Source organism: Gossypium hirsutum, chromosome A08, assembly GCF_007990345.1.
Source record: "Gossypium hirsutum isolate 1008001.06 chromosome A08, Gossypium_hirsutum_v2.1, whole genome shotgun sequence".
NCBI lineage: Eukaryota > Viridiplantae > Streptophyta > Magnoliopsida > Malvales > Malvaceae > Gossypium > Gossypium hirsutum.
The window spans coordinates 113,038,142-113,060,752 of NC_053431.1; the positions used below are offsets into that span (position 1 = coordinate 113,038,142).

The 22,611-nt window shown below is 32.3% G+C and overlaps 2 protein-coding genes and 1 long non-coding RNA gene across 3 annotated transcripts; 1 reads left to right on the top strand and 2 right to left on the bottom strand.

Moving 5' to 3' along the window:
* The first annotated feature begins 4,431 nt into the window (after positions 1-4,431).
* Positions 4,432-5,516, top strand: LOC107920634 (uncharacterized). The gene is made up of 2 exons (XR_001690711.2): positions 4,432-4,694; positions 4,867-5,516. It is a non-coding gene; the product is annotated as an uncharacterized lncRNA (long non-coding RNA).
* A 3,348-nt stretch (positions 5,517-8,864) lies between these two features.
* Positions 8,865-9,419, bottom strand: LOC107944518 (uncharacterized). Its single transcript, XM_016878340.1, has one exon. It carries the CDS (start codon positions 9,417-9,419, stop codon positions 8,865-8,867), a length of 555 nt encoding a protein of 184 aa, XP_016733829.1.
* Positions 9,420-10,821: 1,402 nt separating this feature from the next.
* On the bottom strand, positions 10,822-11,827 carry LOC107944519 (uncharacterized). The gene is made up of 2 exons (XM_016878341.1): positions 11,425-11,827; positions 10,822-11,306 (listed from the first exon to the last, which is right to left on the bottom strand). The coding sequence occupies exons 1-2, from the start codon at positions 11,825-11,827 to the stop codon at positions 10,822-10,824; spliced, it is 888 nt and encodes a 295-aa protein (XP_016733830.1).
* Between the last annotated feature and the right edge of the window lie 10,784 nt (positions 11,828-22,611).

The window sequence follows — 22,611 nt, forward strand, 5'->3', positions numbered from 1 at the left end:
AAATATTTATTTCTACACCCTCGGACTAGTCAATAAATTGTTGGTAGAGCGAGAAATAAGTAGTGCGGTTGGATAAAAATTCCAACAGTCTCCAGTGTAAATATCACATCAATCCACAGGGGTAGGCTTGGCTTAGCTTGAATACAACAACATTCAACAATAAAACAAGTAAAAAGCAAAGATAAAGGCGTCAAGGGTTGTTTCAATAATGGGGTCATTTCAGATGGGGTAATGAGAGAAGCAAATGATAATTGTAAGACAATCAAACTTGTCCTTATTTCATTGTTTATCTTTGAATTAAAGTCAGATTGGTGAGACTACTTTGTCTGCTTCAACCAAATAATCATATAATGCTGTTTAAAGGCACATCCCCGTTATGATTTTCGACAAAGAAATGGCATTGGAGGTTTCTTAACTGGCAGTGCGTTGTTTATTTTTATAGGCCATTTTCCCTTGAAACAAGGCTTTCAATTTCTTTGGTTATGACAAAACTCAACATCACCTTTTTTTTCAAGCAACATTGGTAGTTTTATTATTCCACCCCCCCTCCCCTCGTTATCATAGGCAGTGTGTCAATCGTCGGTCCTAATAATTTGTGTTATTTAGATTCAACTATGTATTCAATATGAGTGGATTTAATTTTATTCCAAATTTTTTATGGAAGAGATCATCATATCCATGTTATAGTTGATTTTGGTTCCTTTAAACGACTAAATTATTAACCGACCAAAGAAAAAAAATAGTAGTAAGTATTTCATTAAAAGAAGAAATGGGAGCCTAGAAATTGCCAAGGAGGATCTTGGTACTGCCAAGTGGGGAATTGGATTGTGAATTATCAAACTCAAACTTCACGATTACTCGTATCTCTGCCGAACAAATTAATTTTAAGGAAGTTGATTTCATGGAGTATTCCCCTTCAAGCACATCCATTATTCTCACATGCTTTCCATTTGTACCTTTCTTGATTCAACCAAGCTCAATTGGTTAACCAAAGGCTAACCCATATTTATGTTGGTGAATAAAGAAAGCTGATTTAAGGTATAACGCGGACGCTGAGCCACCTAAATTTATTCAATTTCTTCGTTTATTATTGTATCGCCACTTGCATGTTAATGAGAGATAAAAATTCTTTTAACTTCTATAAAAATTATCATACTAGTATGTTGAAATATTTAAAGTTGTTGTAATATATTAGGGGATGTGTTTACTTTGTTCACCACTATGATAAAACATTAACTTGTCACATTTGGAAAATTAGTAATTTATTGAATCAAATTTTTGAGTTGTGTTAATATTGTGGAATGAATATCAAGTCAATCAATGAAGATCAATTCATTTGGAGAAACTTATTTAGAAGATCAGATTGGATCTAATCAAGTATATCAAATTCCTTAGATCGAATCAGAATTTTAAAGACTTATTCACCTACAGTCTTTTTTACCTTAGTTGTTAATATTATATTATATTATATTATATTATATTTAACTATTTTAGCTGTTGTTTAAAAGGGATTGTGATTGATCTTTATTATGTTAGCAAGTCTCACAAACTCTATATAATTGAAAGAGTTGTATAGCTTGATATACTGATTATTGAGAGCACTGATCTGCTTAAGTGAGGAACATTATTTGTTAGAGTGCATTTGTGATTGTAAAACCTTTGTGTTGTGGTTTTATAGAAAAAGTTCTTAGGAGGAGAATTTAGTGGTGATAGATCTAGTCTTTGAGATACAAAAGTGAGTGTCGAAACCATTTTTTTGAAAACGGGAATCGACTTAGTTTGAAAATGAAAATTAAAACGAGAGTCGCCACCGATCTTTATTAGGTGTGATCAGACCACCTTTGTTTTAATAAAACGTTTTAGTTTATGCAAATGTTGTTTTTGGTCTACGAAACTCGAGAGAATGGGTTCGGGAATTTGTTATGTGCGAGGAAGGATTAGCACCCTTGTCACGCCCAAAATTGGTACCAAATTAATTAGTTATTGTCCTAGAGTCGAAAGTTGAAAATCGAGAATGGATTTAAAATACAATACTTTTTTATTAACATCGATTAAAAAACACTTGAATTAGCTCAAAACGATCGTTAAAGACTTCCTCGTCTCGAGATATCGGAGTATCACATCCCGTAAGTTAGGACACGATATCATGAATTCCCGAGCGCAAGTTTGTCTTTAATTTAAATTGGAATCCCGTGTATTTTAAAACTCAAAAGGATGTTTGGCTATTTAGAACTAACGAGAAAACTGAAACCCTGTAAGTTAGGGTACAATTCCTCAATATTCCATAACACAAAACATTGCCTCATTTAGAAATTTTTTTTTGTGAAATATAGCGAGTATAATGTTTAATAAAGTGCGTTATTCGTTTGGATTAAAAATAAAACAATTTATTGGATGAATGTAACGAGACTTGATTCATGAGCGATGATATGAAAATATAGTAATGAATATAAGACAAATATACATGGACACTACATTATACAAATGAATAACAGTAATGTAAACTTGCGAAATAAACGAATCAAAATTTACATAATGACAATAATCAAACAAGGTATATCATTTAAATATTAAAATTAACAATTAAAGACAAATGAATTTAATAATAATCTAAAAGGTATAAAGCAAATAAAAACGAATAAGATGTAAAACAATTTCAAAATGATAATGAGATTAAATAATGTGAAAAAGGAGATTTAAAATTGACTATATGTAAAACAATTTAAAATAGAGTATATATATATAAATATTAAAATAGGTAATATATATATATAATAAATACTATATGAAAAAACCTAAAATGAACAATAATAAAACAATTTAAAACGAATAAGAGATTTTAAAATAAGTTGTATAAGACAAATTTAAATAAGAATAAGACAAGTTTAAAATAATATATATAAAGAAATTTAAAATAAATATTAAGAGGCTCAAAATAATAATATGTAAAAAGAAATTTAAAATAAATAATATATAAGAAATTTTAAAGTAAATAACATATAAAATAATTTAAACCAAGTAATACATATAAAACTTTAAAATAGATAATATACACAAAGATTTAAAATAAATCATATGTGGAAAAAATTTAAAATAAATAATATGTAAAAATAATTTTGAAAATATATAATATATAAGAAGTATGTAAAACAATTTAATATAAGTAATATATATGAAATCTTAAGGTAAATAATGATAAAAGATTTGTGATAAATAATAAAAGAATTTGAAATCGTTTACATATAAAATAGTATAACAAAATAACATATAAAACTTAAAATATATATAAGATGGTTTAACATGAATAATGTATAAAACGTTTAGAATAAATGAAGAAAAATTTGAGATAAAACAATATATAAAAACCGTTAAAGTAAAAAGTATGTGTATATATGTATATAATAATTTAGAGTACAAAGATACATATAAAAATTTCAAAATGAATACTACATATGATGATTTAGGAGAGATAATATATGTGAAATATTTAAAATTGATGATAGTTTAAAACACATGATATATTCAAAAATAGTGCCAATAATAATAGTAATAATAAAATAAATAATATAACATTTGAAGGTATAGAAGATATACACAAACATATGATAAAAAGATAATAACGAGGGTAGAAATAAAAATAAATCCAATCTATAAAAATAATAATGAATAAATGAATAAACAAATAAATAGATATTAAATATTAACTAAATTAGGTTAATAGTATAATCATAATAACATTAATAGAATAAATAATCCACCGCCAACAATAATGAAAATATAAATAGATTGAGTAATTCATGAAATAAAATGATAAAAAAATAAAAAAATAAAAGAATGATGAATGAATAAATAATAAAACAATAATAGATATTAAAATAATAATAACCAAGGTAAATGAAAATCGAAAGGAAATAAAGGAATTATGAAATGATTTCAATGACATAAACTAGTGATATACATTGATAAATAAATGGACAATAGGTATATATAAACCAATAAATAGGTGAACGTATAAATAAATTAGGACTAAGTTGAAATTGAATTAAATTTAAGATGCAAATTATAAAATAAAAATATAGGCCACTAAGGACCAAGGAGAAATGCGCATAAAGAACGAGGGGCTGATTGGGAAAATATTCCCAGCCCTCTATGCGCAGCGTTTCATCCACCTGGGCCAAGGACCAAATAAAAAATAAAATAAAATAAAAGGTAAAAATTTTTAAAAAAGGAAACAAAGCTATATGGGATTAAATGAAAAGGACAGAAAAGGTAGAGGGACTAAAGTGGGAAATTTCCCATTTAAAGGAAACGCTCGGACCGAATTGCCAATATGCGTAAGTTTCAAAGCCAAATTAGAAAAAGAAGTGAAATAAATGAGGCATGATTGAATGCTTGCGCAAATAGGAAGGACCTAATGCACAATCCCCCATTTTCAATTAAAAGGCGCAGATTAGGCCTGTTAAACGGGTTGAAGTGCATGCCTTCCTTTTTACAAGTAACTTAAAACCCTTTCTTTTTTTATTTTTTTCAAATGCGGCCAATTTTTTAATAAAGGGGGGGGGGGGGGGCTATTAACCCACTCTGCTAGGGTTTCATTTAGCTCACAGCCACCGAACCACCTCCATGCTTGGTGGCCGTTGATGCACGAATAGTGACCAGATCTTGTTGCCGGAGGCCGCAACTATGGAGATCTAGTAAGTTTTCTCTTTCTCTTTTTTCTTATTCTTAAAAAAAGGGCTTCAAATCCTACTCTATTCTTTAAAAAAAAGAAATATTCGAAGAATGAAAAAGAACTTAACACCGTTTGACCCTCGTCCATATCTCCCTGCTTTTGAAATATTTGGACTCTCATCGGCGTCGATTCAGGTATTATTTTCTCATTTTTATGCTAAAATCGCAAAACAAATCAAAGGAAACAATAAAATCAATAGATAAAAAGATTTTGAAATCACCTCTTTATTTCTGGTTCTTTTTTTTGTATTTCAATATGCGTCTCTAAAAAAATTTACATTTTTTGCTCTTAGCTATATAGCCGAAAACACATCTTGTTTCTACTGTTCTCTTTTCGTGTTGTTGCTTCCGTTGTCCCTCTTTTAGTTTGCTTGCAGCTTGGGAGGAAATAAACAAGCGGGGGTTTCCTTTTTGGTGCAAAGGACGGGCAGAGCCGTCCCTCGAGCGATGTTTGCGCCGAGAACGCACGTGGTTGGCAGAAGGGAGGCGCGGCGCTAGGGTTTCGGTTGGCTGAACTTGGTTTAGGCATCGGGCCTATCGGGCTTAGGTGCTGGGCTTGGTTTTGGGTCTTAATGTAACATGAACTGTTATTATTTTTGGTTTTTTTTTGTTTAAACGGGCCGGGCAAAATTGAGCCCGTACAGTGAGGATTCTTCACTAGGGTGTGTTAGAATTAAGGTCACCAGTTGCTTTGATTCAAAGATAGTGAATTCTTCTCATTGAGTTAGGCTCCGCAAACGTAGGGAAATCGAACTATATAAACAAATTTTGATGTCCCCCATTTATATTATGCCTTTTAGAATATTTTAATAATAATTAGAACATTTTAATAAAACTAATAAAAGAATAGTATGTTTTGTAAGTTTATGAAAGAAAATAAAAACTTAAGAAAATTAAGATATAGCTATTCGTCGACGATTTTGCCTTTCCTTTTACTTTTTGATGTTTCGACGTTATCTTTAACTGCATACAATAAATTCAGATATAGAAAATTCATTAATCATATAATTCAAACCCAATTCAACACATTATATTCATGAACGCATTTTATTCAATTTAGTCTCTAAACACCTTAATATCTGAAACATGCGTAACCCACAATTTACCCAATCGAATTTAAATTCGGTTTATTAAATATAGTATAAGGACCTCTTACAATCATTATTTGTTAACAAATTGTAAAGTTTTTATCCTTTACAAATTAGCCCTTATTAATATATAATTAACTAAATTACTTAAATACAAATTGAAGCTTGAATTAATAATTTTTATCACATTTTTAGCTTACTTCTACTATGATTTTATCTAAAATTACTCCTGCATGTCTTGAATGCTTAATATCAAAATTTCTCAACAATGAAAACTAAATCAAAACTTATACACTGATTTAAGTAATATTTTTTTCCAATTAAAACTCACTAATGATTATATTTTTATAATTTAGTCTCTGTACTATTTTTAATAGACAATTTAATTCATTAATACTTAATAATTCGACTCTACAATTCCGTACTCAATACTTAACTATTCAATATCATATTTTTGCTAACTCGATTTAAGGAATTTAGCCCTAAAATTGAATTTTTTGGTACCACTGAAACTGGATCATTACACAATACTTTTTTCCCCAAAAATAAATCTTAGTTAAAGACTTAATTTAATATTGATTCTGGAGCAAAAATTGTTCAACACAAAATGTAAGTTAAAACCATTGACACTTACATTATGCACATATATATCTGAATAGTAGTTAAATGTTTTTATTAAAATATGTGGAAAATTGTTAGAATATTTTAAGAAAAATAATAAAAGAATAACACGTTTTATAAGTTTCCGAAAGAAAAAAAAATTAAGAAAAAACTCTTTAAAAACAACAAAACTGTTGTGAAATAATAAAGAAATAATAAATTAAAATGTGATAGAAGAAAGAGTGTAGAGAGAATATAGAAGAGAGAGTGTATCTTCTTTTTTATATATATTTTTCATGAGTACATGAGCCCCATATATATAGGGGTTAAAAGTAACTCTCTAATTATTATAGGGCATGTAAAAGGTCATGACCTTTTATCTCCCATATTAATGGGGTATAGGAAAAGTCTCATAACTTATGGGGTATAGGAAGAGTTTTATAACTTATGGGGATGATAATGACATCCACATAAATATTTTATAACACTCCCCCTTGGATATTCATTATCTAATTATGCCTCGTTAAAACCTTACTAAGAAAAACCCAGTAGGACAAAAACTTAGTGAAGGAAAAAGAGTACATAATTATACGCTTGATATGCTGCCTCTTTAAAAACCTTACCTGGAAAACCCAGTGGGATAAAACCAAGGTTAAGGGAAAAAGAGTATAGCGCGTATTAACTCCCCCTAATGGCTACATCACTTGAGATCTCGAAGGTGACGCATTCCAATGTAGTAAACAAGCTTCTGAAACACTGATGTAGGAAGCGCCTTAGTGAATAAATCTGCTAAATTCTCACTTGAACTGATCTGCTTAACTTTTATCTCCTTAATCTTCTGGAGGTCATGAGTGAAGAAGAATTTTGGTGCAATGTGTTTTGTTCTGTCACCTTTGATGTATCCACTATCGAGCTGATCAATACATGCTGTGTTGTCTTCAAACAAGACAGTTGTAGCTTCCTTTCCAGATGATAAACCACAATTATTCCTTATATGCTGGATCATAGATCTAAGCCATACACATTCACGACTTGCTTCATGGATTGCTAAGATTTCTACATGATTAGACGAGGTTGCTGCAATTGTTTGCTTCATTGAGTGCCAAGAGATTGCAGTACCTCCATATGTAAAAACATATCCAGTTTGTGATTTTCCATTATAAGGATCTAACATAAATCCTGCATCTGCAAAACCAATCAACTCTGTCTTGGATTTATTAGGGAAAAATAGACCCACATTCTTTGTGCCTTGGAGATAACAAAATATCTGTTTTACTCCAGTCCAATGTCTCCGAGTTGGGCATGAGCTAAATCTTGCTAACAAATTTACAGAAAAAGATATATCAGGTCGGGTATGGCTAGCAAGATACATTAATGCCTCAATTGCACTGAGGTATGACACTTCAGGACCAAGAAAATCTTCACTATCTTCCCGAGGACGGAAAGGGTCTTTACTTGAATCAAGTGATCTTACAACCATCGGGGTAGTTATTGGATGTGCCTTATCCATATAAAATCTCTTTAGCACCTTTTTAATATACGTTGATTGATGCACAAGGATTCCTTCTTTTAGGTGCTCAATTTGTAACCCCAAACAAAATTTCGTTCTTCCAAGGTCTTTCATTTCAAATTCTTTCTTCAAGCACTCAACAGTCTTTTGGATCTCTTCAGGAGTTTCAATGATATTCAAATCATCAACATATACTGCAATAATTACATATCCAGATCCAAACTTCTTAATGAAAATGCATGGGCAAATTGGATCATTCTTGTATCCTTCTTTCAACAAATACTCGCTTAGGCGATTATACCACATGCGGCCGGATTGTTTCAATCTATAAAGGGATTTGTGCAATTTGATCGAATAATGTTCTCTAGAACCTGAACTCACTGCTTCAGGCAGTTTAAATCCTTCAGGGAGTTTCATATAAATGTTAGTATCCAGTGGGCCATACAAATAAGCTGTTACTACATCCATTAGGCGTAAATCAAGCCTTTCTCTTATAGCCAGACTTATAAAAAATCTAAATGTAGTTGTATCCACCACAGGAGAATATGTCTCCTCATAATCAATTCCAGGTCTTTGTGAGAATCCTTGTGTAACTAAACATGCTTATACCTTACAATTTCACTCTTTTCATTTCTTTTACGCACAAAAACCCATTTATATCCTACTGGTTTCACACCTGTAGGTATACGGACTACATGTCCAAACACTTCTCTTTTCACTAGCGATTTCAATTCATTTTCAATTGCTTCTTTCCATTTTGGCCAATCATCTCTTTGTTTACATTCCTCAATCGATTTTGGTTCATAATCCTCTTTATTATTTATAACATCTAGTGCTACATTGCATGCAAAAATATCATCGACGTCGATTTGATTTCGGTTCCATTTTATACCAGACATGACATAATCAATAGAGGTCTCTTCATTGTCAGGTACCTAATTTTCTTCTGAAACATTTATTCTAGTCATGTCTATAGTCTCTTCAGGAGATCCCGGTATAATCATTTTTTCTTTGATTTCGCTATCATTAATCTTTGCTCCTTTCTTTTTTCGAGGATTCTTATCTTTGGAACCAATTGGTTTACCACGCTTCAGGCGTGTATTAGACTCAGTAGCAACTAGATTTTGTCCTTCTAGGACATTAAGTTTTATTGGAGCATTCACAGCTGGTATATATGACTTGGTCACTTTCTTTGGGTCAGAAAATGCGTTTGGCAATTCATTAGCTAAAATTTGTAAATGAATAATCTTTTGAACTTCTAAATCACATTGCTTAGTTTGAGGATCAAGTTGAGCTAACGACAACTCTTTCCAACTAATTTTCTTATCCAGCTGTTTGATTTCTCCGCCTAATGTTGGAAAAATTGACTTGTCAAAATGACAATCTGCAAAACGAGCCGTAAATAGATTCCCTATAGATGGTTCTAGATATTTAATTATGGATAGGGATTCAAATCCAACATATATACCCAACCTTCTTGGAGGTCCCATCTTAGTTCTATGTGGTGGAGCAATTGGAACATATACGGCACATCCAAATGTTCTTAGATGGGAAATATTTGGTTCCTGACCATGAACTATTTGTAAGGGGGAGACTTTAAGATAACTTGTTGGCCTGATGTGAATTAATGCAGTTGCATGTAAAATTGCATGCCCCCAAGCAGTGATTGGGAGTTTTGACTTCATAAGTAATGGCCTTGCTATTAATTGAAGTTGTTTTATTAAAGATTCTGCTAGACCATTTTGTGTGTGAACGTGAGCTACAGGATGTTCAACACTTATTCCAATGGACATGCAATAGTTATTAAAAGACTGAGAAGTAAATTCACCAGCATTATTAAGACGGATGGTCTTAATAGGAAAATCTGGGAAATGGGCTCGTAATCGAATCAATTGAGCAAGCAATCTCGCAAACGCCAGGTTACGAGTTGATAACAAAGATACATGAGACCATCTGTTCGATGCATCGATTAAAATCATAAAGTACCTAAATGGTCCACATGGGGGATGTATAGGCCCACATATATCCCCTTGAATTCGCTCAAGAAAAGTAAGTGGTTCGTTATTTATCTTAGTTGGTGATGGTTGGATTATTAATTTCCCCAGTGAACATGCAGCACATGTAATGTTTTGAAGAATCTACTGGCTCTTCAATGAATATCCACATGAATTTTCAATTATTTTTCGCATCATTATTGAACCGGGATGGCCTAATCGGTCATGCCAAAGAACAAAGTCATTAGTAAACTTCTGGTTTACTATAGCATGTGTTTCTATAGAACTGATCTTTGTGTAGTACAAACTAGTAAAGAATGCAGGCAATTTCTCAACAATTTGTTTATTGCCTTGAGCAATACTCGTAATTTGAAGGAATTCACAATTTCCTTCGTTTAAAGTCTCAATATGATATCCATTTTGGCGAATATCTTTAAAACTCAATAAATTTCTTTGAGACTTAGGGGAGTATAATGTATTAATAATTTCAATTTTTGTTCCCCTTGGTAATAAAATAATTGCTCTTCCGGAGCCTTCTATAATAGTTGCACTACCAGATATAGTGCTCACACTTTCTTCTTTCATTATTAAATGAGAAAAATATCTCTTGTCTTTCAATATGGTGTGAGTAGTTGCACTGTCTGCTAGACATATATTTTCACCATTCATAGCTGATTGCCTTTGCGATATAATGTTCTTCAAAGAAACAAAATAACCACAAAATGTCACACATAATGGTGAAAACAGGTATTCAAAGTTCAAATTACTAAAAGGTCTATAAAACAAAATTATCACATAAAACATAGCACTAGTAAAGGTCATAACATCATTATTAAAGTTGCTAAATGAAACATAGAGTAGTAGAGGTTTATTTTATTATTTATCGAAATTTATGGCCTTAATGATTTCCTTCACGGGTAGAAAGAAAATCAGCCACTTCTAAGTGGGTTGTATTGCCATCATCAAAATCACCTTCGCCATCTTTATACACAAGATTGGTTTCTACTTTCTTTCCCTTCTGTTTTATGGACTGCTGATAAAGATCAACTAGATGCTTTTGTGTGCGACACACACGAGACCAATGTCCTTTTCCTCCACAACGATAGCATACATTAGTCACATTTTCACCTTTTTCTTTCTCTTCCCTGTTACCATTTTTTCGATCCCACTTCTGATAGGAATGTGAATTTTCAAAACATCCATATCTATATCCGCGGCCACGCCCTCGGCCACGACCACGGCCACGCACACTACTATTTGCATGGTGTGTTTCTTTTAATTCTTGCCCATTGTGTAAACTCACATTCGCTTCAGGGAATGGAGCAGAGCCAGTTGGGCGTAATTCATGGTTTTTCATTAGTAGCTCGTTGTTTTGCTCCGCCACTAGGAGACAAGAAATTAATTCAGAATATTTCTGGAAGCCTTTTTCACGATATTGTGTCTGCAGGACAACATTATTTGCATGGAAAGTTGAGTATGTTTTTTTCTAACATTTCTGCACCAGTAATCTTCTCTCCATATAAATTCAATTGTGAAGTGATTCTGAACATGGCTGAGTTATAATCACTAACAGACTTAAAGTCTTGCAATCTTAAATTCAGCCACTCGTAACGAGCTTTAGGCAAAATCACAGTTTTCTGGTGGTCATATCTTTCCTTTAGATTGGCCCAAAGAATTTGAGGGTCCTTAACAGTCAAATATTCGGTCTTTAGACCTTCATGGAGGTGATGGCGAAGGAAAATCATGGCCTTGGCCTTATCTTGTGTACTTTCTTCATTTCCCTCCTTAATAGTCTCACCAAGACCCTTTGCATCTAAGTGAATTTCAGCATCTAGTACCCATGATAAATAGTTATTTCCAGTGATGTCCAGAGCTACAAATTCGAGTTTTGTAAGATTTGACATTATAAACTATAAGACAAAATAGACAAGTCAAAAATGTAAAATAAAGCATGTTAATATGCAAATGAAATAACACATATGCAAATGAAATAGATCAACTTGTTACCCTTACTTCACCTAAGCGTTCTTCGGCAATCTTTAAGGAAAAATTTGTTGACCTTGATTTCTTGTATTAGAGACTCGTGCTGATAACGTTTTGTGAAATAATAAAGAAAGAATAAACTAAAATGTGATAGAAGAAAGAGTGTAGAGAGAATATAGAAGAGAGAGTGTATTTTCTTTTTTATATATATTTTTCATGAGTACATGAGCCCCATATATATAGGGGTTAAAAGTAACTCTCTAATTATTATAGGGCATGTAAAGGGTCATGACCTTTTATCTCCCATATTAATGGGGTATAGGAAAAGTCTCATAACTTATGGGGTATAGGAAGAGTTTTATAACTTATGGGGATGATAATGACATCCACATAAATATTTCATAACAAAAACATATATATCTTTAATGAAGCTTTAAAAAACTTTTAAATACAATTTATTGTAAGTTTTATGAACTTGTAATTAAGTTTTAATTAATAAAAATAGATAATCTTGTTATGAATATTTTATTAAGTGGATGTCCATTAAGATCTAAATAAGTTTTGATCTACTTTAAATTCTAATAGTTATTAGAATTAGATCTCTACTTTATTTATACTTCTTATGTCTATAAATATAGACTTTGGAGAAACATTGTAAATATTTCGATTGATCAATAAAATATGCTTTCTCTTTACTCTCCCATTCTCTTTGTTCATTACTTTCTGTCTTTTTATTTTATAACACGTTATTAGCACGATTCTCTTTTAATTGTTTTTCTCCATAAGTCACAAAAATATCCCAAAATTTGCTATTGTTGGTTGCCTCCTAGAGTTGCTACTATTTCAATTGAGGCCTGCGCACTACCCATTAGAGCCTTAAACCACTTAGTTAGGGTGACAATGATGATGTTAAAGAATCTCAAGTATATTTTACTATAATTTATTTATTATATCATATTTATTATAATTGGAGACTAATCATGACAACATGAATAGATAGATTTTGATTTGAAATCTACGCATGCTTTGCGATGGTGATTATGAAATAAAAAATCAATGGAGGCGTTTAAAAGTTTGTCCTACTAGATTTGTTGCATTCCCCAAAATGAATGCAAACATAAAGAAAATAAAAGATATAATCATGGATCATTAAAAGTGAGGATATAGTAATAAATAAGAAAACAATGAGAGATCTCAAGATAACTCTTCAAAGGGTAAAGATAACTTATGTTATCAATGTGATATGAAAGATTATTGGCCACATATCTAGTGTATGCCCAAATATTTTATTTTTGTTAATATTCTTTGAAGAAGGATATGAAAATTTAGTAATGAATTCTATCATTACAGATAGAAAATATTTATCATATTTGATATTGAAACAAATAAATATTATTCCAATATATGATAGTACAAAATTAGTTGAAAGCTCCAAAAGAGCTAATATATCAATATCTAAAAAGTACAAAATTCGTTATGGTTAATGTATTAATTTTAAAAGATATTCATTATAATGGATATCATATTGAGATTGTGAAACTCTAGATATGAAAATTCTCATAAAATAAAATAATAAATCTAGATGATCATATAGTGAAAGCAGGTGCTCCAGAAGAGGCCCAAGACATAACTAATAAGTATAACTCCAGAAGGGATTCATGTACCTGAATGAAGATTAAAATAGTGAAAATAAGAGATCTCGATAAGTTATGTCAATTTGCAAAAATGCCGAATTGGTAATAAAAGTGGTCGACAATGGTTTTGCATGTAATATTATTATTGAAATAATGAAATAAAAGGAGAATCTTGAATAAATCTATTGAGAAATATAGATATGAAATAAATTGGTCAAAATAAAAAGACGCAACTCAAGTACAATTAAAATTGTGGAGTTTTTAGACCAGTAGTCCATATATTTAAAGGTATAAATAAAGCTAACAAAAGTGCAAATGAAGTAGTTTTGCAAAACGGAATAAAATATGAAGTTTTTGTTAAGTCCTGGCATTGCTTATGAAATGATATAATATTCTTTTATGGTGGATGCAATAACATTTAGATATATTATTAAACTAGCAATTCATAAAAAGTTTAACTTGCGTCTAATGGTTGTTTTTACAACTTTTTATGAATCACTATATAGTAAAATTTATATTAAAATCCTTGAAGGATTTAGAATGCCAGAAGTATATTGAAATTATTGGGAAAGTGTTTTTAAAGCATTTTAGTGGCGAATGATCGATACTTTGGGAGGTTAGTAGCTATAACCATTTCTAGAGCGATAAAGCATCTATATTTGTTTTTAAGGTATTGATATATAATCCAAAAGTATTGATACATGCTTTTGTCATGGGTAGCAATTCATCTATCCCCGTGACACTTTCATAGTATTGATACTTTCCTATGTTTAAGGGTTATAACTTCCTTTTTAAGCATCAAGATCATTATGCAATATGTCTTTAATGCACGAATTTAAATGCTTCCAACGACTCTATTCTTCCTCTAACTACTCCAAACAATTAGAATTCAGTGAGGGTGTAACACCCCTAGCCCGTAATCGACGCCAGAATAGGGTTACGAAGCATTACCGGACTTATAAATCAATCAATCACACATTTCGTATACATTTATCATTCATATCAAAAACCATTCAAAAACATTTATACAGTCCCTAATACGAGCCATCGAGGCCCCAAATAGACATTAGAAAATTGAGTTCTCTACGAATTTTTAAGAAAACATAAAAAAATTTTCAAAGTGAAGGGATCACACGCCCGTGTGGCTATAGGACACGCTCATGCTTCAGGCCGTGTTCGACCCCGTGTAACTCTCTGACTTGAGTCACACGGCCAGACCGTGTACCATTTGAAAATGCCTTAAATGCCTGTGTGCCAGGCCGTGTGAAGCTACTGATTTGATTTCAAAAGAAGCATCAGGGGACACACAGTTGAGACACACGCCCGTGGGGAAAAAAATAGGCTATTTTCCAAGCCATATTCCTCACCCATAATGGTACCAACCTATATACATCAATTGACATACAACTGTGGCATAAATAGGTACTCAAAACCAACCAATATCAAGTTTATAATGTGACAGCCCTATTTTTGACCCTAGTCGGAAAGTGGTTTCAGGACCACAAAACCGAGTCACAAAAATAATTAACCGTTATATCTTATGCTTATTGTATGAGAACCTGCATGTGTGAAAGTTTCTTGCTTTAATTTTGTCAATTGTATGTAAAATTTATTAAATAGGACTTATGTGAGACAATTGTGAAATGTGACAGGTAATTTTAAATATGGTCTACTAATGCATGTTAAAAAAAAATGGACTTGCATGTCAAATTATCCATTTTTCTTTAGTGGCCGGCCATGTAGTTGATTCATATATATTATATGTATATTATATTAACATTATTTTAAACTAAATGAATTAAAGAATAAAAATAAAAGAATAATGGCTTAGTGGGGAGGAGAAACCAAAGTTGGTTCATCCTTTGATTTCTTTGGCCAAAAATTTTAAGAAGAGAAGGGGGAAAACAAACATTCGGCTACCCCTTCCTAGCCTTGATTAAGGTATGTTTGAAGTGTTTTGATAGAAATTTCTTGTGTGTTTTAGGATAGTTTCTTAATTCCTCCATAACCCATGTGCAAATTTTCATTTTGGTAGCTATAGGAGCAATCGGTCATGAGAGGATTTTTCATTTAGAAATGTTATTTTGTTGTGAATCAATAAAAGTACTCTATTTGGTTGAGATTATAAAAGTATGTTAAGTTTTTGAATTTGTAATTGTAAAGATTAAGTGTTTGTGTTATAGCCGAATATACATTGAAAATTTTGATGGAGAAACTCTTATGATATAAGCTTGTAAAATTGAAGTTATAAATTGTGTTTTGTAGTTTAAATGGTTAAAGACTATTCGGTTATAGCCTTAATTTTTCATGAAGAAATCAAGTTAAATGTATTTGTGTCTATGCTAGGGCCGAATGTACTATGGCTGATTGTGGACTATGATAAAATTTAGTAAGGTATGTGCTTTAAATGTGTTATGAACTATTATAGGTTAAGTTAGGTTGAAGCTTGGTGAAATTGAACTTGAAAAATGATTTGAGCACAATGTGGTATTGATATTATGTATAAGTAAATTTATAGATATATATATGATGAAATTAATTGGTGAGATACATGCTTAAATAATATGTATGCAAAGAATGTGTGAAAGAGTGAATTGGTAATAATCTACTTGGGACAGCAGCAGTAAGGTGATTTTCTAAAATCACCATAAATTGTAGGAATTGAATTAGAAGCTGAATAAATTATATAATTAAATCTTGATGAGTCTAGTTTTCTATAATAGAAACCGTAAAAGTAAAAGAATTACCGATCATGAAATATTTGAAGTAATATGGGACAGAGTCAAAATGACTTCTAGATCCCCTGTTCTGTTTTTATAAAATCATTATAAAATGTATAAAAATGGTCATAGAATAAATTTTATATGCTTAGACTCCCTAGTGAGTCTAGTTTCAAATGAAATAAACGACAACATATTTTGATTTCTGTACAATGAGAAATTTATTTCGTAGTGAAGAATGGTCAGATTTGTCAAACAGTGAAACAAAGGAAACTTTAGGAAAAATCTGGTATTTATTGGCTAGACTAAAAATTATGAAAATTTTATGGATAAAATATAAATGAGTCTATTTTCAAGGAAAATTTACGGCAATTGATTTGGAGTTTCGTAGCTCCAGTTATAAGTAATTTAATGACTGTTGCTCAGGAATTCAGCTTATAGTGAAATTGTGATTATATAGTAAACATTGATAAAAGAAAAATTTTGCTAATGAATTGCTTATTGATTTCTTATAAGCTTACTATAATCTGTATGTGTGAAAGTCGAATATATATGTATTATATTCTGAAAGTAATACTTGAATAATTGATTAATGATTAGTTTAAAATTTATTGAATTAAAGCTCAAGAGCATAGAGGGGCAACCTCGGATAAGGGAAAAGCTAAAGTCGCGGAATAGCCAACCCGAAATTTGTTCAGAAAGATACAAGGTAAGTTTTGAGTAATCGCCTTTAGTATAAAATTTATAATGCCTTGACATATATATACTACACGAATTTTGATCTTTTTGGTTCTATTTGAATTAAGTTGAATGGTAAATTAGGGTTAAGCTTGATTGATGAAAGGTACGTGTGATATTCATGCATGATTTTAAGCTGAAATGAAATAATGGTGTTCATAAGAAGCTCATGTCCGAATGTAGCCAATGGCTACTAATAATGTGAAATGTTCTATAAAATGTGTTAGAATACGATAAAAAAAACATGTTATTTGATGTGGAATTGTATCCGGGCTTAAAGACCCGCAGGCTTCGTGTTGGAATTGTACCCGGGCTTAAAGACCCGCAGGCTTCGTGCTGGAATGACATCCGGGTTAAAAACCTGCAGGCTGTGCTAAATATGTGTTTCGAGTCCTAAGACTTGATAGGACCGGTGTCAGTAAGTTAAGTATGATTACGACATTGAATATCCGTGCGAGTAAGTATTATATATGTTATACCTGCTAAGGTACGTATTACGTACTCATAAGTGAATTGACTTCAAAACGAATTATTAGTATCAAAGAATGGTATATATATATGTGAGTGTGTGTATATGTATGTGAATGAATACCGTATTTATGAATAAGAGAATGACTTATTTGGTCAATGTATGTCATTGTAAAAGCATGTGTCTTAAAGAAATTTTATGAACCATATAGTATAGTGAAATATGTACTGAGAATTTTCTTGTGTATTCATGTATATATATATTCGGCCAATAGGTTATAATTAATGTACTTGTGAGTTTTTGGCCAAGTACTTTACAAATTAAATTTGGGTTCTTGTGATACTTAATGTTAGATTTTAAATGATACGTTTTAATTGTTTGAAACACTTAAAACTTACTAAGCCTCAAAAGCTTACTCCGTTTTATTTTATTTCTTTGTTTTATAGATTGTCAATTTTGGCCACCGACTCGGGGATCATCAGCAGTTCATCATACCATCGATCTTTTTGGTACAGTTATATTTTGGCCTTGGTATGGCATGTATAGGTTAGGCCGGTAACGGTTATGTTTTGTATTGTAAATATTTTAGCCATATGAAAATGGCATTTATATAACTTAAAGATCAGTATGTACTCAGCTTAATTTCTGTCTTTGTTGATTGATTATATGGACCAAAAAAAAAATAATTGTTTGGCGCGGTAATACCTCATAGCCTAAACCGGCGATCGGACTCGGGCTAGGGGTGTTACATTTTATTGGTATCAGAGCTACGGTTTAGTCGATTCTAGGACTAACGTAGAGTGTTTGAGTCTAGCTATACATGCCATATAGTATTAATGTGATAGTATGATGAATTTTGACAGTTAAAAATTTGTTTTCATATAGTAATGGATCCTGATCCCAATCGAGCGGTAGCTGATGATGTTGAGAGTGTAGCGCATGCTCCCGCGCATGGGACAGCACCGATGGACTCTCAACCTGTTGCAAGCAATCAGAATGATGAGGCTAGACAGGCTTTCTATGGTGTATTGAATGATTGGTTCAACCAATACATTCGAACTAATACGGCTGTTCCATAACCCCCACTTCCGAATAATACGCCCCCTGCCCTACAATACCTCCAGTAAGTGATCAGGCGAGGTTAAATAAGCCTTCGGTTGACAGAATCAGAAAGCACGGGGCTACTGAATTTAAAGCTACAGATAGTGATGATGCCGAGCAAGCTGAATTTTGGTTGGACAACACTATTCGAGTACTTGATGAACTATCTTGCACACCTGAGGAATGCCTGAAATGTGCTATATCCTTGCTATGTGATTCTGCTTACTATTGGTGGAACACCTTGGTTTCTGTTGTACCCAGAGAACGGGTGACGTGGGAGTTCTTCCAAATTGAATTTCGAAAAAAATACATCAGTCAGAGGTTCATTGATCAGAAACAAAAAGAATTTCTTGAGCTTAAACAGGGTTCCCTATCAGTTACTGATTATGAACGGAAGTTTGTCAGACTCAGTAGATATGCTCGGGAATGTATATCGTCTGAAGCTATTATGTGTAAAAGTTTTGAAGATGGGCTGAATGAAGGTATAAAGATGTTTATAGGCATTCTAGAAATACGAGAGTTCGTAGTACTTGTCGAGCGAGCTTGCAAAGCTGAAGAACTTAGTAAAGAAAAAAAGAAAGCTGATGTCGAAGCTGGAGAATTTCGTAAAAGATCTTCAGGAAAGTCTTTTCCTCAATCATCGAAGAAATTTTGAGATGATTCAGGCCGATCAAAGAATACTTCGGGTTTTTCCAGGCGAGACCACGATTAACCCCCTGTGAGTACACGAGCCACTTCAGTTGCCAGTGTTGGAAATGATCGTCAGGACAGGACAGAATGCAAGTATTGTGGTAAATGGCATTCAGGGAGTTGTATATTTCATGACCGCTCCTGTTATAAATGCGGATCAGCCAACCACTTTATTAAGGACTGCCTGAGATTGTCTGAACAGAATATGAATCAGAGTGGGAAACCGAGTACTACCACACGAGGTAGACCACTTAGGAATACGGGGAATGCTAGCGGCGGTCAGAGAGGGTCTAAAGATGCTACAACCAGATCCGAGGCTCGTGCTCCTGCTAGAGCTTATGCTATACGTGCACGCGAGGATGCTTCTCCGCCTGATGTTATTACTGGTACTTTCACTCTCTTTGATACTGATCTGATTGCTTTGATTGACCCTGGTTCTACCCATTCTTATGTATGTGAGACTTTAGCATCCAGTAAGACTTTACCTGTTGAGTCTACTGAGTTCGTTATTAGAGTGTCAAATCCCTTGGGTCAATATGTGCTTGTTGATAAGGTGTGTAAGAAATGCCCCTTCAAAATCCGAGGTTCCTGTTTTCCGACTGATTTGATGCTTTTACCGTTTGATGAATTTGATGTTATCCACGGTATGGATTGGTTGACCGTACATGATGCAGTAGTGAATTGCAAAAGTAAGACCGTTAATTTGAGATGTACAAATAATGAGGTAATCCGAGTTGAGTCTACTGATTTGAACGGATTGTCAGCAATGATAATATCCTCGATGTCGGCTCAAAAATATGTAAGAAAGGGGTGTGAGGCGTATCTTGCGTACGTAATTGATAGCAAAGAATCAGAAAAGAAGCTTGAATCAGTATCAGTGGTTTGTGAGTATCCAGATTTTTTCCCGAGGAATTGCCAGGGTTACCACCTGTTCAGGAGGTAGACTTTGGTATTGAACTTGTATCTGGGACTACACCAATTTCGATAGCGCCGTACAGTATAGCAACAACCGAATTAAAGGAATTGAAAGCTCAGTTGCAAGAGTTGACAAATAGAGGTTTCGCTCGTCCGAGTTTTTCACCATGGGGTGCACCAGTACTGTTTGTGAAAAAGAAAGACGGAACCATGAGGTTGTGCATCAACTATCGTCAGTTGAATAAAGTGACAATAAAGAATAAATATCTGTTACCACGTATTGATGATTTGTTTGATCAATTGAAGGGAGCCTCAGTGTTTTCAAAGATAGATTTGAGATCGGGTTATTATCAGTTGCGAGTTCGAGACTCAGATATACCTAAAACTGCTTTCAAGACGAGATATGGTCACTACGAGTTTTTAGTGATGCCGTTTGGGCTCACTAATGCCCCTGCGGTATTTATGGATTTGATGAATCAAATTTTCAGGTAGTATTTGGACCGGTTTGTAGTTGTGTTTATAGATGACATCTTGATTTATTCACATGATGAAACTGAACACGCTGAGCACCTGAGGTTAGTGTTACAAATTTTACGGGATAAGCAGTTGTATGCTAAGTTTAGTGAGATACATGCTTAAATAATATGTATGCAAAGAATGTGTGAAAGAGTGAATTGATAATAATCTACTTGGGATAGCAACAGTAAGGTGATTTTCGAAAATCACCATAAATTGTAGGAATTGAATTAGAAGCTGAATAAATTATATAATTAAAGCTTGATGAGTCTAGTTTTATATAATAGAAACCGTAAAAGTAAAAGAATTACCGATCATGAAATATTTGAAGTAATGTGGGACAGAGTCAAAATGACTTCTAGATCCCCTGTTCTGTTTTTATAAAATCATTATAAAATGTATAAAAATGGTCATAGAATAAATTTTATATGCTTAAACTCCTTAGTGAGTCTAGTTTCAAATGAAATAAACGAAAACATATTTTGATTTCTGTATAATGAGAAATTTATTTCATAGTGAAGAATGGTCAGATTTGTCAAACAGTGAAACAAGGGAAACTTTAGGAAAAATCTGGTATTGATTGGCTAGAATAAAAATTATAAAAATTTTATGGATAAAATATAAATGAGTCTATTTTCAAGGAAAATTTACGGAAATTGATTTGGAGTTTCGTAGCTCCAGTTATAAGTAATTTAATGACTGTTGCTCAGGAATTCAGCTTATAGTGAAATTGTGATTATATAGTAAACATTGATAAAAGAAAAATTTTGCTAATGAATTGCTTATTGATTTCTTATAAGCTTACTATAATCTGTATGTGTGAAAGTCGAATATATATGTATTATATTCTGAAAGTAATACTTGAATAATTGATTAATGATTAGTTTAAAATTTATTGAATTAAAGCTCAAGAGCATAGAGCGGCAACCTCGGATAAGGGAAAAGCTAAAGTCGCGGAATAGCCAACCCGAAATTTGTTCAGAAAGATACAAGGTCAGGTTTGAGTAATCGCCTTTAGTATAAAATTTATAATGCCTTGACATATATATACTACATGAATTTTGATCTTTTTGGTTCTATTTGAATTAAGTTGAATGGTAAATTAGGGTTAAGCTTGATTGATGAAAGGTACGTATGATATTCATGCATGATTTTAAGCTGAAATGAAATAATGGTGTTCATAAGAAGCTCATGTCCGAATGTAGCCAATGGCTACTAATAATGTGAAATGTTCTATAAAATGTGTTAGAATACGATAAGAAAAAAAACATGTTATTTGATGTGGAATTGTATCCGGGCTTAAAGACCCGCAGGCTTCGTGCTGGAATTGTATCCGGGCTTAAAGACCCGCAGGCTTCGTGCTGGAATGACATCCAGGTTAAAAACCTGCAGGCTGTGCTAAATATGTGTTTTGAGTCCTAAGACTTGATAGGACCGGTGTCAGTAAGTTAAGTATGATTACGACATTGAATATCCGTGCGAGTAAGTATTATATATGTTATACCTGCTAAGGTACGTATTACGTACTCATAAGTGAATTGACTTCAAAACAAATTATTAGTATCAAAGAATGGTATATATATATATGTGAGTGTGTGTATATGTATGTGAATGAATACCGTATTTATGAATAAGAGAATGACTTATTTGGTCAATGTATGTCATTGTAAAAGCATGTGTCTTAAAGAAATTTTATGAACCATATAGTATAGTGAAATCTGTACTGAGAATTTTCTTGTGTATTCATGTATATATATTCGGCCAATATGTTATAATTAATGTACTTGTGAGTTTTTGGCCAAGTACTTTACAAATTAAATTTGGGTTCTTGTGATACTTAATGTTAGATTTTAAATGATACGTTTTAATTGTTTGAAACACTTAAAACTTACTAAGCCTCGAAAGCTTACTCCGTTTTATTT

Bases quoted from the DNA above. Each gene is read 5' to 3' on its own strand.
- LOC107944518 (XM_016878340.1), bottom strand. From the start codon at position 9,419: ATGGGACCTCCAAGAAGGTTGGGTATATATGTTGGATTTGAATCCCTA.
- LOC107944519 (XM_016878341.1), bottom strand. From the start codon at position 11,827: ATGTCAAATCTTACAAAACTCGAATTTGTAGCTCTGGACATCACTGGA. The intron at 11,307-11,424 runs GTGCAGAAATGT...CTTGTCTCCTAG, and splicing joins ATATGGAGAGAAGATTACTG to TGGCGGAGCAAAACAACGAG.